General features: G+C 37.8%; 1 protein-coding gene across 1 annotated transcript in view; it reads left to right on the plus strand.

The window, feature by feature from the left end:
- The window catches only part of LOC126185051 (uncharacterized), a 707,909-nt gene that overhangs the window by 307,888 nt on the left and 384,277 nt on the right, over positions 1-15,744 (plus strand). The window contains exon 38 of the mRNA XM_049927806.1: positions 9,083-9,259. Within this exon, the coding sequence (XP_049783763.1) occupies positions 9,083-9,259 (177 nt within the window). The remainder of the gene's footprint in view (positions 1-9,082; positions 9,260-15,744) is intronic.

The raw sequence follows: 15,744 nt of genomic DNA on the forward strand, positions 1-15,744 counted from the left end.
TCTACCATTTTTAGTTCTCACAAAAAGTGACAGAATATTGAAAAGATCACTCCAGTAGATGGCAGAATGTTTGAGTAGAGGAAATAAATAATGCAAAAATGCTAATGTGTAAACTTGGGAGCTAATTTACTCCTGTACAATGTAAAATAGAAATGATATAAAGTATTATGATGATTTGTGGTGTTTATTCATAGTAATTAGTAGGTCTGGACAGAATTCAGATTACTAAATTCAGAATGTGCATGACCTGGGACAACCAGGAGATCCGGGAAAAACCGAGGAATTTTTTCATCCAGGAGAAAACCAGGAAAACCCGGGAATTTTTGAGGATTCCGGGAATTTTTCATTGTTTTAGTTTTTAGTTAAATTTTTGTAATTTTGACTGGTAAGAACCAAGGATATTACTGTATCCCGCTACTGCAGAATAATACTTCAACAGTAAAACATAAAAAAGAGAAAAAAAAAATGAAAATCCACAGTACTGGCTAGTTTCAACTGTTCGCTGCATTTCAAGTGCACGTTTTCATCTTCTAGCATGTGTGGCATTATGCCATAATAAAGAACCAAACATGATATATTACAGTACTGGTGCTCCAAGGAAACTTACATCCTGAAAACCACACTGAAAAGCTTAATTACAGGTTGAGGTCTACTTGATTGGGAATCTGGACATACGAATGTGCGTTTTAAGTATGCACTTCAAATGTGCACATTTTGGTTATGGTTCACAAAATTCCGATGCTCTTGGAGTATCCTCTGATGATGACTTTGTGAATGGTGGTTTGAAAAGGGTTACTTTCAAAGTAAATATCCTTTTGCGTAAGTTGAATTATGTGCGAGAATGTACCAAGACTTTCTTAAATCACAGAGCATTTCACTCTCATTTAAAAATCAGCTCTTTGATGATGAGCCATTTAGAAGAATTTCTAACCGGGAAGATCAGACATTTGTCTTTATTAAAAATTTTACTGGCACATTTGTGTGATTTTTAAAGTGTAACACGCACAAAAAAGATCAACATTATACATGAAATCATAGCTTCTCTTGCAGCTTATTAACCTTAGAGACACAATATTGTATGTGAAAGCTTTGCTTTTCTTGTAGCAACACTACGTAACAGTGATGTTGCTGTCGGCTGACTACATCATCTGTCTAAGCTCTCAGTATCCACTGTCATCGACTGCCGAGATCACATGACATGAGCTATGACTAGCTTACAGAAACACATCACAATCTCGATTTCAATTATTCAAAAAGTAACATGTGGTGTTTGGTGGAATTCCAATGTATACTTTTGTAATACGAAAATACACAACGTACATGTTGCTGCACATAAAAGGTATTTCTAAAACGCGTCTTTTTCTCTGAGTTTCGTTTTCTAAAGTGCCAGGAAATTCTCTGGCTGTGTATAAAACCTTAACCATTCAGAGGATTGATAGGGGGAAATATACTGTCACTTAACATGGAAAAAGCATGTTTTCACCTGAGAGAACGTGTATTTTTAACTGGGAAATCTGGGAAAAATCCGGGAATTTTTGTTCCTTGTCCATGTATACACCCTGTAAATTGTATATATATATACAAAAGAAAACTAGAAATGCGCCTACATATCATATTGCCAGAATGTTCCAAACATTATTCATCCCATAAAATGTCAGGAAGTTTTCTCAAGATGGTTGGCTGGCCAGTAGGATGGAGAAACCTGTTCTGTGGCTGTCATGGAATCATAAGAGCAGTGGTATCAACAACATAATTTATTCAGCAGAATTTATATGGCCACTTTTATTCAGAAGAATTGATACGGCCACTGTGGAAGGTGTCTTGGTGGTGTCATTGATCCTAGGCAGCAGTGCCCTCCCCCAAAAACATGTTGCAGAACGTGGTGGCAGCAGTAGTTGCTCCACTTGGCAAAGTACAGTAGTGAGGTCTCCTTGTGCTGTAACTATGTCCAAGTTATGCTGAACTGCTGCAACAAGGCTGGGTGTGCACTGGATGCACCAACTGGCTGTGCTAGTGCCGCTGCTCGCAGTGTCACATGGCAGTGAGGAGAGTGGTGCCCTGAACCCAGGACCTTGGTGATGAGTAGACCATCAGTAGCCAGGCAGTAGGTGAGGTGCAGGAGGCACCCAGATGCAGACTCCAAATCAAAGACCTTTTGGAGACACCCAGGAGTCAGATGATGTCAGCCAGCAGGTGGCCCCAAGCAGATGGCACCAGTTTGTACCCCATGACAATGATTGAAGGGACCACCCATAGACCAATTGCGGATGGAGACAGGGTCCAATTGTAGATGGGAAGATGGAACTGGATGCCCCACATAGGATCAATGTCTGGTGTGGAGGTATTCTCTGAGCAGACAGCAGTCAATGATAGATACTGTTAGACTGCAATAGCTATTATTTAATCTGACTTCCCCCAGTCACACTTTGTGTCATGTAGAGGTGCCCAGGCAGTGCAGCATGAGGTAATACTCCACTGCATTGGGTTGGTGGCAAACATCATGCCCCTCAGCACTTTTCTGGCCCACACATCAGAAATTCACAGGCAGCAGGCTGGTCCATCTGCCCACAGATTGTGAAGTCCACAAGGAAGGTGCTTGTGCACACTTCTCTTCCCTTTAGAAGACCTGATCTACCAAATCACAGGTTGCTGCTAAATCTGTTAACACTGTGTCGGACATTTTACACTTGTCTTTCCATAGCTATTTACATTTTCCTCTGTGTTTTTCCAATAGTACTGTTGAAATCAAACTTCCCTTTGACTGGTATCCTTGTGACTACTTACACTGTAAGTGTGACCCACTCAATTGGTATATGGTGGGTGCGGAGTTCAGGAGGGTGGGATAGATAGATATAGAGTGCCCAAACTAAAACCAGATTTAGATTGGTATTTGATGATTCAATATGTATCACTGTGATTTTATGTTGATGTTGACCACAATACTATTGTATCTGTTAAAACATTTGCTATGCTCAAATATGCCCCTTCTGCACTGCCATAAACTTGACTAGAGAACTGAGTAGTTTCGAATCCAAGGCATTGTTCAGGAAATTCTGGTTCTTGGAGGTTGTGATACCAAAGCTTCATTGGGCAGGTGCAGTATGGAATAAGTCAGGTTAAAAATTGTAACTGCTGTTGTAGTAGGAAGTGAGCCAAGAAGTTGGTCCCAAACCACCACACATCATACTGTACATATACTACTATCTTGCAGTTCCAAATGTCCTGCACCCTTAGATCATTGCTCATAGCAATTTGCAATAACTACCACTGGATCATATGCCGAGTACACCCATGTGCTTTTTGCAAATGAGGTTGCAGTGCAAGGATGTCCTGCAGGCACACTTCTGCTCTGGTCCCTCCTAATACCAGTTCTATTTTGCTCTTCCCAGCGGCAGTCTGGATTATCCTGTATGAGCATACTGTAGCTTGTTCTCATTGTATACACCACAGTTCATTTTATGATGTTAGTGTGTGGCTTTTCCCTCATGGCATAATTGTTAGTATTTCATTCGTGCTGACTTGCACAAGCTTCTCCAAGCCACCCACCTCACCGGATATGTGTGAATTGTGTCATACTCATATTGGATGTTGATACCTGCTACTGGGATAGTAATCAGCACATATAGAAGAGTGTGGTCAGTTCTGACCCCACTGACACAAGATGGTAAAACAGCAAGTTTTCCCCTCCATCAGTATAATGCCTGACACAAGCCAACTAGGAATTGCCTTGGCGGTAACAGGGTAAGGGTTAACTAGCCATTTTCCACATGGTGTATGCATTTCTGTAACTCTGTTGTCTCAATGTGGGCTTCACCTACACTGTTGGCATGCATGGCCCTTGCCACAGCCAGCCAGGCATCCAGTTGGTCTAGCTGGGCCTTTATTATATGCGAATCAAGTTTCATCCTCACATAGCATTATGGTATTGTTCAACACTCCATGATTCAGACATCTTAGCTGCATAGTGTGCCATTTGGCCAGGGTTCTGGGACTCCAATTGCTATTAAACAGCTGGTTATTTCCAATTTGTATCTTCTTATTATGCCATCTACTTTGACTATATTCCTGTTCCGCATTTTTAACTTTCCCACATTTCCTACATTGTGGCTGATGATAATCTTGCCATTATGTGACCCGTACATCCACACAGTAACATTTGACATCAGTAGAAAAAATACTTCTCTTATCATGGTCTCAATTTACCACATTTAATTCCTCTTAAGCCATAAGCCATTGCTGTGCCCATGGCTCTAGCTAACCTTTTTGAAATTCTGTGAGTACTTTCCTTGACACATCGGGTGGTAGTCCCCACAAAAATGCATCTAACATGCTCTGCTCTGCTTCTTGCAGAAGGACATTCATATCATCACTGTTCATTAACTCATATGTCTTAACATTGAGTTTTTTTTTTTCTATTCATGAAAGTTTCAATAGATTTGCTGTGCTTCTGTGACATGCTGTTTAACTGATTGTCATAGGACCTACAACTATTCTGTCTTCTGTGCCACTGTACTAAGCCTTTTTCAGTACTTCAAAAGTTTGTGTGTTTCTTAGGTCCTCATGTTACATTATATATGTCTTAGCATTCCCTGTTAAATATAATTTGGCCATCTGTAACAACTGTTTATCTGTCCAACAACACAGCTTTATAGCTGTAAACAAGTTATCCATAAATGCGACTCCATCCTCTCCTGCCTTGCCTGAAAAAGGATCTACTAGGCTTGCAGTGCCAGCATCTAGGATGAATACCAACAAACTGGATGAGTATTTGCCCTCCTTGAAAGCACCTGCCTATGGAAGTCTATATTATCTACCCTCATTTGAGCCACTTGATCCAAAAAAATTTGAACCACTTCCTGAGTGGTAACTGATTGTGTGCCTGATTCACTCACTGTGAAGCCTGTACTGAACATACCAGGGCAAAACACAATAGAACAAATGCAAGGAAGATATTATCAATTATATAACACATTCTACAGTATTTATCCTTGACACCTGAGAGCCAACCAGGAACACTCATGACATTCCCTGGCTTAATGAATATACCTGCTATACTTAAAACAAACTAGAGGTGACAGCTGAGCACAGAGAACACTGTTACCTAATAAATTACATTGCACACACCTGACCAGACTCATACTGGCATATGTCTGTCTTGTATTACCCTCAAACTCACTCATGTCTACATTGCATTGACCTTTAATAATTTCACTTTAAAACGAGCTGGCCAATCTGGTTGCTCAGTACTCGATGGAAATACAGGGAGAAGAAAACAGTTTATTTTCACTCAATGTGCTGCACTGATGTCACCAAATGCAGACCAAATACAACAGTTATTATGGAGGCAGGATTGTATGAGTATTAATGACACCATAACATCAGGCATTTGTCTCATGATGGTTGGCTGAGCAGCAGGTGTGAAAAACCAGTTCCCCTTTACCAAGAAATCATAAGTGTATTGGCATTACCAACGTATTTTATTCAGCAGAATTCATAAACCACTGTGGATGGTGTCATGGTGGTGCTGTTGTTCTTAGGCAGCAGTGCCTACCACAAACAATATGCTGCAGCACATAGTGGCCGGAGTAGTTCCTCCATACACCAATGCACAGCAGTGCAGTTGCCTTTTACTGTGAACATTTCCCCATGGTGCTGCATCACATGGGGATGCTACATGGCCAGCCCCACACTGGATGCACCGTACAGCACTGATAGATGTTGGCAAGTGTGTCCCAATACACCATACAGCAGTGTCGGTAGGCTGGCAGTAGTGAGCCCAACAGCTGCGAGAGGCACCCAGGTGCAGCCTATGGTCCAAAGACCCATTGGAGATACCCAAGGGTTGGTTGATGTCACGTGGTTCCAGTTCAGAACCCAGTGGCTTTGGATATAGGTGCCATCCACAGACCAGCTGCTAGCGGCAGCAGCAGCCAATTGTAGATGAGTCTGGGTGATGCCCATTGGGTTTACAGTCATCGTGCAGGCAGTCTAAGAGTAGGCAGCAGTAGATAACAGATATTGTTAATGCCTGGAGCAGTTTTTATTTATACTGGCTCACCCAAATCAAGGCACTGCTTTAAGTCATATAGAGAAGCCAGGCAGTGTGGCATGCAAGCGAACCCAGTGCTCTGTGACAGTGGGCTGATGGCCCACATCATGGCCCTCAGCTCTTTCCTGGACCACAGAGTGTGAAGTCTGCTAGGAAGGTGTTGGTGTAGTATGTCCAATGACTGAGTCCAACATCATGGAAAAACTGAAATACTGCTTATTGCTAAGATGTTTGTGGTGGAAAGTGCATGAAGAGTAGGAAGATAAATAAATATGTATGTTGTAATGTGAAACAGGTTACATTAACCAACATTCAGAACTTGACCCCACAGCACAATAATGACTGGTATTATCTAGTTAAGTTATTTTCGATACATTAATTGGGAAGACTTCTGCGTAAGCTTAGGACAATGACCCACTATCAACTGTAGTAACAGCTCAGGAATTCTAATTTTTTAAAGTGTGCTATAAAAAGTTTTCCCTTGGATTCCACAATTATTACATAGCAAGTACTTTGCAACTATAAGAATAATATCGTACTTTTAGGTAGCTTTAATTTCTGATTGTGTTACACATACATTTCTGCATTCTGAGTAGAATGTTTATTACTAACATTGTTGTAAAAGATTTGGCTTTATAAGAAATGTTGTTACCTGTTGAGTCAGTATTTGGCATTTGGATATAAGCTAATGAATTACTACCAGGTATAACAAGGCTAGAACCTACATCCATTCAAAGATAGACACTGTATTTTCTTCAAGTAATCAGTATTACAACTGGTTTGATGCTTAAAACACTATTTCCATAACAATTTTCTGAGCAATAGGTAACCATTTTGTGGCAAGACCAATAAAAGTCATTTACTTTGATCATCCTCTATTATGTAAACAAATCATGTAGCTTTCATGGAATGACCTGCATGTTTTTAAGAAACCCAAGCTGTGGTGTCATTCAGAATTATTCAGATATTGGAAAGTTAGATATTATGTAATTGAAATTAATTATGTTTAAGAGTTTTGGGACTGAAAAAAATTTATCCTGGGATTTCTGATAGCCAGGAAAACATTTCATAATAAATAATTAATACATTGTATCAGTCACTCATTTTAACCTTGCATATTAAATGAAGGTCATGAAATTGAAATGTGCTCTGGCCTATGGGACTTCCATATTCTGCATTAGTATGAGTTTCAGAGATGTTTGATTTTATGATTAATTGAATTAATAATAATAGTAAAAATTTCATGTGGCTTAATTGCTTCATGCAAGTGTTTCTATTGGTCATTACTTCGGTGACTTGTGTGTCCCTCAACTACCCCAGTTATCCAAGCAGGAAAAGAGTATTTTTAGTTTAACATGGACTCCAAACCACATGTTGTTTTTGGTGACTTCTCACATCATTGAGAGATGAAGACTGTGTTAAAACTAAGACTGAAAAATCCATGGTCCAAACAAGATTTGACCCCCACAACCTCTCAGTTTCCAGGCATGTGCTTTACCACAAGACCACCAGGCCTGACATTAATTGAACTGAAAAAAGAAGTGATAAATGAATAAAAGAATGATAAATATTAAGAATTAAATTTTTAATTAATCAATAAAAAGTTAGTGAGGGGTTAGAAAGAATTCCAATGTATGTGAAAAGAGACAGAGACAGAGTGAGAAAACAGCAATAAGTCACCCAGCGTGCAGGTTTATCCAGTGCTTCTCCCACTGAAAACTCTACCTCAACTCTGGTTTTCAACATGATTTACACATTTGGTTGTGATTATTTATTAACATAGATCTTCAAATAGCTTTAAATCTCACTCTAAGGAAGTGGTAGTAATATTCCAATAAGCAGTAAATTTCTGAACTGAAGTGAGAATACTTCTGCACCCTGGCAAAATATCAAAGAACAAACAGTAAACAGTGCTTCATACATATTTCATGTCAATTTTTATTTATCAACTAGAAACATATACTTTAAAAAAGATACCACAGCTGAATCCTAGTAGCAGAAATATAAGTTCATGAGAATGACTGATTCTAATTCCAAGATGGGTCAAATTATTTATTTGTTTATTTATTTATTGTCCTCCAATCAATACTGTACATGACATGCACATGGTGATGCACAAACGTACATTTGATGTTGGACATTATGATAATTTGCTGGCATGAAGTAATATGCCGAAAGTTTACACGAACGTGAGTTTACATACATATTTTCTGAGAAGTTATGAAAACATAAATTTATGAACACACAAATTACATACTCAGTTACACATTTGTATTTTAGTGCTGTATTCCTCTCACACATATACACAACATTACCTGGTTGTATATTCTTTCTGCACGTAATTTGCTTAGTAGCAGATGAGATAGATGCAAGATTTTTGCACATACTTGCATTAATGTTTTACTTACCAAATTCTTTGCTGCAATTTGTTTCATGTTTCTTTCCACCCATGTGGAGCAGAAATTCACTTGCACTGTAGAAACAATGATCAAGAAGGAATGATTTTAATTTTTTATTAAATACAGTTCGGGACTCACTGTTTTTAAATTTCTGATGGCAGGTTGTTGTATATTTTAATGCCTTTGTTGAAGGGAGAGTTTTTAAAAGCAGAGTCTACTATGGAGTCAACTAGGGAAAGAAATAATATTACAGTACCTCTTGTTCATGTTATATGTAGTGGGAGAATTCAGCAGTCTGAGCATATAACAAGTCCAGACAATACCAAGACTGAAAAATAAATGTATAAATATTTGTGTAGGGAAGTAAAATGAGAAAAGTAATGTGACAATCAAAATGTAGGCAAGAGTATAAATTTAATTCAAAATAAGTTTATGAATGCAACTTGAGCATCACATCTGAGAGAGTGTAGCTGGATAATTTTGTTGTTGTTGTTGTAGTTGTTGTTGATGCTGCTGTTGGTGGAGGTGATATGATGCTGCTAGTTTCTTCGTTCTAGTTACTTCAAATTCTCATGTAATTTCTACACTTGTATATGTAAGACATGTTATTCATTACTATCACTCTAAATTTCAGATTGTCTCCAGACTGAGTTCTCCTACCAAAGGGGAAACGGTTTCATTTACAGTGGATGTAGCAAAGAAGTCTTATGGTTATGAGCTGACAACTGTTGTAACAAAAGCAAATGAAAAAGCAGAGATTCACTGTGACTTTGTTTCAAAACCTGGTTTAGAATATAGTGTGAACTTCAAGGTGGGTATATATATTTTTTAATGTGACTTTTCCCACAACCATCCCATTAATTTACACTGTATTTTATGTGAGGTGGAAGCCTCTCAAAAAGAGCAGTAGTACATCACATCAGATAGACTATGTTCTATAACACAAAAATCATGTATTATTAAAGAATCTTTGTGTAAGTGCCATCTTCAGTCATAAAGTTACAGTCTTTCACAGTAACACAGTAACATTTCAGTCTAGGCGTGTGTGTCTTCCTGTTCTTACACTAAATAGCATAAACATTTTCACATGATTTCATCTAAGTGATATTTTCAAAATATTGTTATAGATGTTTTATTTAATATTATTTTGTTAATATTGCTACAAGCTCTGGTGCCATCAGTATGATGTAGTGGTTAGTATCACTTCCTGATGTGATGTGTGTCACCAGTTTGAACCTGACCACCAGCTATTTCATATTTATCATTTCTGGAAGGTGCTCTACGTATTTTATGTGTGTAATGTTTGTATATCTGCAATATTTGATAGTTGTATAAGTACTAGCTTTCTGGAACATTCAGTGTTTGTACAAATAACTGTTTTCTCCACCCAGGAGTTTGTGTCCATTTTTGTGGGTTGTTGGGGTTCTAAATGCTTTCAGTTCTAAGTGTTGTATTTAACTGATGACACAGCTTTTGGATTTTGGATTTGAGTGTGGTTACAACATGACAATATCATCAACAAATTGACACACTGGACCGGAAAAGAACACACTAAAAGAAGGTTGACAGAATTCTCAATGTCATACTGATGGCAGTCATGGAAGACCATCATGACATTGCTTCTCTAATGTGGCAACCAGAGAAGAGATGTGAAGGTTTATGACAGTTATTAATGTTGATCCCAAATAGACAGGAGTAGCAGTGTAGAAGATCTGTCCAGCCAGGAGAAGTTAGTATTATTAATTTAAGAGTAGGTTCATCGATACTTGGCACTAACATTTTCAATGCAAACCAACCTTGAGAATATAGCTAGAAACTTTTAAGACTTGTGTTGCAACTGTCAGACAACATCCAAGGTTCACAACAACAATGTTACAACCAGCTCATCTGCCAATATTATGTCTGTGAAGAAAATAGGACAGTTTTTTTCATTAATATTTGAATAATTAGGAAGTTTTCAAACCAGCAGTGCTATTTTGTCAGGGAGCAGTATTAACAAAACGTGGATTTCTGAAGCTCACTAGAAAGTTCTTGAGAAAGAGAAACTTTCTGTTTAAATAATTAACAAATTAACCAGTTATTTTGATGAAAGCAGGCATTTCTGGAATCAGGGCTGTGAAACTATGGTTTTGAATTTTGGAGATAATCACAATTTAAGATTGTATCATCCTAGAACATGAAAATTTTGACTATGAATAAGTTCTGAAATGTGAAGTTTTTGAAAAAAATAAAACATTTGTTGAAAAGAGGAGAATGAGGGACTTCTAATGAACTATAGTAATTTAGAAACAAACAGCTATTTGCTCGTAGTAAAAATTTCACCTTCACCTGATTTGCATGTATAATTAACTACTAATATTTCTTTAAAGAAAATGTTTCCATAAGAAGCATATTTTCTTATTATCATCAGCATTTGGAAATCTATCCTATTGATAAGGTCATTCCTCAGTGCATTGCAGTCAATACCCAATACAGTATGAAGGGTTCAGCAATTTAGCCCAGCCACTGAAACCAGTAAAATCACAAAAAGTGTGACCATATACAGAGGTGAGGCCACAGCAGATGGAAATCTCCCATGGATGACAGTTGACAGGATGTCAGGAAATCATGTCTACATTGTTTCTGATGTATACACCTATATGTATCTACATCTAGATAGATACTCTGCAAACCACCATACAGTGTGTGGCAGAGGGTATCATGTACAACTACTCATCATTTGCCCTCCTGTTCTGCTTGCAAATAGAGCAAGGAAAAAATTACTGTCTGTATGCCTCAGTATGAGACCTAATTTCTTGTATCTTATCTTTGTCGTCCTTACGCATGATATGTGTTGGCAACAGTAGCATCGTTCAGCAGCCAGCTTCAAATCCCAATTCTTTATGTTTTGTCAATAGTGTTCTTGAAATGAACATCTCCTACCCCCCCCCCCCCCCCCCAGGATTTCTCATTTGAGTTCCTGAAGCATCTTTGTAACATGTACATGTTGTTTGAACCTGTCGGTAACAAATCTACAACCTGCCTCTTAATTTCTTCAGTATCTTCCTTCAATCTCACCTGGTATGGATCACAAACACTCAAGCAGTTCTAAAGAATAGGTTGCACCAGTGTCTTATATGTGGTCTCCTCTCCAGATGAACCACTCTCCTAAAATTCTCCCAATAAACTGAAGTCAACCATTTGCCTTCCCTACTACAGTTTTTACATGCTCATTCCATCTCATATAGCTTTGCAGTGTTACACCCAGATACTTAAATGACTTCACTGTGTCCACCAGGGCACTAGTAATACTGTATCCAAACATTACACAAGGTGTATACAACCTGGGATAACCAGGATATCTGGGAAAAAACTGGGAATTTTTTCATCCAGGAGAAAATTGGGAATAACCTGGGAATTTTTTAGAATTCAGGGAATTTTTCATTGTGTTAGTTTTCAGTTAAATTTTTGTAATGTTGACTGGTAAGAACCGATACTCTACCAAAGGATATTACTGTATCCCCATACTGCAGAATAATACTTCAACAATAAAACATAAACGGGAGAAAAAAACGAAAATAACTTAAATTGCAAAGGAAATGTGCCATCTACAATGACAGACAGTGCCGATGCAAGTGTCTACCAACAGCAAAATGTATCAAAGGTTTTAGGAAGACTATGCAATGCTTTATAACAACAAATTGCCTCCAATGAGCGTGAAGTCACAACTGTTTACATTAGATTTGTTTTAGCAGTTACGAGTGGGCTCATGTGTATGCGCAGTTGAGTCACATTTGTGTAGTAGATTTTCCTGCTTCTGGCTACAGGAATGTAGCTGGTGGCTGTTGGCTGTGCAAGCAGTCACAGCAAGCAGCTAGATGCTACTGGGAAAAGGAGGTGCCATATTCATATTCTTGTGGGAAAAAATCCTGTTTCACAAAGTGCCTAGCATCCAGCGCATATTGGTCAATCAATTAATCATACGATTTTGAAACGCATCCCTGTAGGTTTTTGAACATTTTTTAACACATTTTAAGTTGATTTCTGAATGATTCATAAGTTGATTTTTGAATGCGTGCATAGTGTATGTGATGTCTCTGTCACGAGAATCCTCATCGCATCTAGAAATAAAGTTTCTGCAGACAAAGGGGGATGGGGCTATACGAGCTGAGCGGAGCAAAGCCGAGTGGATGAACACCAATCGCTGTCTGATTATGTGGTTGATTGGGTTTGCAAATGTTCAGCATTGTTATAATTACTAGCAAAATCCATAGATTCAGACTATCAGCGTGGAAATAAATGACTAACAGGTGAAGAAGATTACATATTATCTTCTCGGTGTATCCAAGAAAATGAAATGTTGACAGAAAATTTTTGACCTGATTGCTACACTAGTAAGGACCAGTTGTACAGTCCCCGGCTAGCAGCTGCTTAAGTTCTATTCTGGAAGTAACGTGGAAAACATATACGAATATGTAGCAATGCCTAACCGGAGAATAATCGTGGAATAACTAAACCTGTGATTCTGGCAGGGTTTGTGAAGTTAATCGGAGAAGAAATTTTGACAATGGCAGGAATAGCTACAAAATTCTTGATGACAAGAGTGATTGTTAGAATGAGGCAGGAGAAGAAACAGGGACATCACACAAATTATGGAAGAATAAGACGATTCCAAATTTCTATAAAAATTTCGTGATACTACTTTTCAATCTCGTGCTTGAGAAACTGGTGCATATGAATGAAATGTGAAACTATTTCCTAACATAAAGCTGTTTGCTTGTAGTAGGCCTTACAGGCATTTGATATTGGAACTTCATGAATTATATTCTGTCTTGTTATAAAAATGACTATTTGTGCCAAAATAGTCTTGTTTATTTGTGTGTGCTACAAAATTTCTGCAATATTAGAAAGGCCTATTTTGTTTTATCTAGCAGACAAGAAACCACACCAGTCTTGGGTATTATTTGTATTAACAGTTTTTTCAGTATTGGATAACGACATTTCAATTTTTCATGTAGCAAAACGTTTGACAAACTTTGATGAGGTAATAGATCTTTTGCAGGAAGGAAAGCATGCCATGTAAAGCTGTAGTAAGATTAGAGAGAAAAAAAGCTAGGAGCCAAGGATTGAAGAAATGTGTACTTTCTTGCTTGTCTCTTGTCTTTATTGGTTTTATGTATCCTATATTTAATTTTATGTCGCACAAAGCTGCAAGTTATTAGCTAATAGCCAATAAAAAGTGCAGATTTTCTGAAGAGTTCTTGTTCTCCCAATTGCAAATAATCCCATCTGCTATTAATTGTGAGATGTTTTTTAAGAGGGGCAGGCTGTCAAATGGGCCGACTGGGAGCAGGAGAGGCACCACAGGACATTTCAATTTCCACTGTCCTGCATAGGTTTGATGACATCCATTACTACATATACACATTTCAATTTCACAGAGTGAAATACAGTGATGTGTTATAGAAGAATGCTGTATGAAGAGGCGTTGCACTGCACTTTGGCACACTTAACACCAAATAACATGTCTTACATTTCCTCAAACACACGTTTTATGTTTCAGACTTTTCAGAAAGATGTGCGCTACAAGCTGAACATATTTTTGAAAATTTGATTATTTTAGTATTGATCCAGTTAGCAAATATCATAGATCCAGGGCTGATGCACAGAGCAGTCTGAGTTATAGTGGGTAGTCTCCATGTGACACGTGTTTACATTTAGTGATTTTGCTGTTTCCCCTTCGTTTACTCTCACGTCAAATGAAAACAAAACAGATATCTGTTTACAGAAGGCTAAAATATGTTATTAGTTTCAGATTTTATTTTATTTCCACCTTTCTGACAGTCAAGCATTAATCGCCTTGCTGAACAGGAAGTTATTTTTGTCTGTTTGCTAAAGAAATTTGACTTTTATTAATCTTTTCTGCAGAGGCAGTCAATGTATTTGAAATGAAATGTTTAATTCCACAGTACTGGCTAGTTTCAACTGTTTGCTGCATTTATGGCATTATGCCACAATAAAGAACCAAACATGATATAATACAGTACTGGTGCTTCAAGAAAATTTACATCCCGTAAACCACACTGAAAAGCTTAATATCAGCTCGAGGTCTACTTCATTGGGAATCTGGACATATGAATGTGCACTTTAAGTATGCACTTTAAATTTGCACATTTTAGTATGTTTCACAAAATTCCGTTGCTCTTGCAGTATCCTCTGATGTCTTGTTTCTTTTATGACATAATGTATGATCTTTCAATGTTTTACACATACTTACATACAGGCTTCCTACAGCATGGTAGCTGCACAATCATGGTGTCGCCTGTTATCTGGTGCTCTCTGGCAACTGCTGAAATGAATCTATTTCTAACAGGTCATGGGAAAATATTGCGAATGGTGGTTTGAAAAGCATTACTTTCAAAGTAAATATACTTTTACATAAGTTGAACTGTGTGCGAGAATGTGCCAAGAATTTCTTAAATCAAACAGCGTTTGACCCTTACTTAAAAATCAACTCTTTGATGATGAGCCATCTAGAAGAATTTCAAACCCTGAAGATCAGACATTTATGTCATCATTAAAAATTTTACTGGCGCATTTGTGTGATATATCTTAAAGTGTAACATGCAGAAAAAAAAGATCAACATTATGTGCAACAGCTTAGCTTCTCTTACAGGTTATTAACCTTAGAGACCAATTTTATATGTGAAAGCTTTGCTTTTCTTGTAACAACACTATGTATATTAATTTAAACTATTAACTTTCCCTGTTTGTGTTACTTAACAGTGATGGTGCTGTTAGCTGACTACATCACGTGTCCTATGCTCTGAATATCCGCTGTCATTGGCTCTTGAGATCACGTAACATGAGCTATGACTGGCATACAAAAGTGCATCACAATCTCGATTTCAATGATTCAGAAAGTAACATACGGTGTTTGCTGGAATTCCAGTGTATACTTTTGTAATACGAAAATACGCAATTTACATGTTGCTGCACATCATAGATATTTCCAAAACAGTTCTTTTTCCCTATGTTTTGTTTTATAAAGCCCCAGGAAATTCTACCCCCGTGTATGAAACCATAACCATTCAAAGGATTTTGCAGTTCCCAGGGAAAATATGCTGTCACTTAACACGGAAAAAGTGTGTTTTCACCCAGGAGAATGTGTATTTTTAAGTGGGAAATCCGGGAAACTTCTGGGAATTTTTTTTCTTTGCCCGCATATACAGCCTGTTACAGGTTTGTTGTTCCTAATCATTTGCATTAACTTACATTTTACCACATTTTGTGGTAGCTGCCATTCATCACACCAAC

The sequence above is a fragment of the Schistocerca cancellata genome, chromosome 4 (assembly GCF_023864275.1).
Source record: "Schistocerca cancellata isolate TAMUIC-IGC-003103 chromosome 4, iqSchCanc2.1, whole genome shotgun sequence".
Lineage (NCBI taxonomy): Eukaryota > Metazoa > Arthropoda > Insecta > Orthoptera > Acrididae > Schistocerca > Schistocerca cancellata.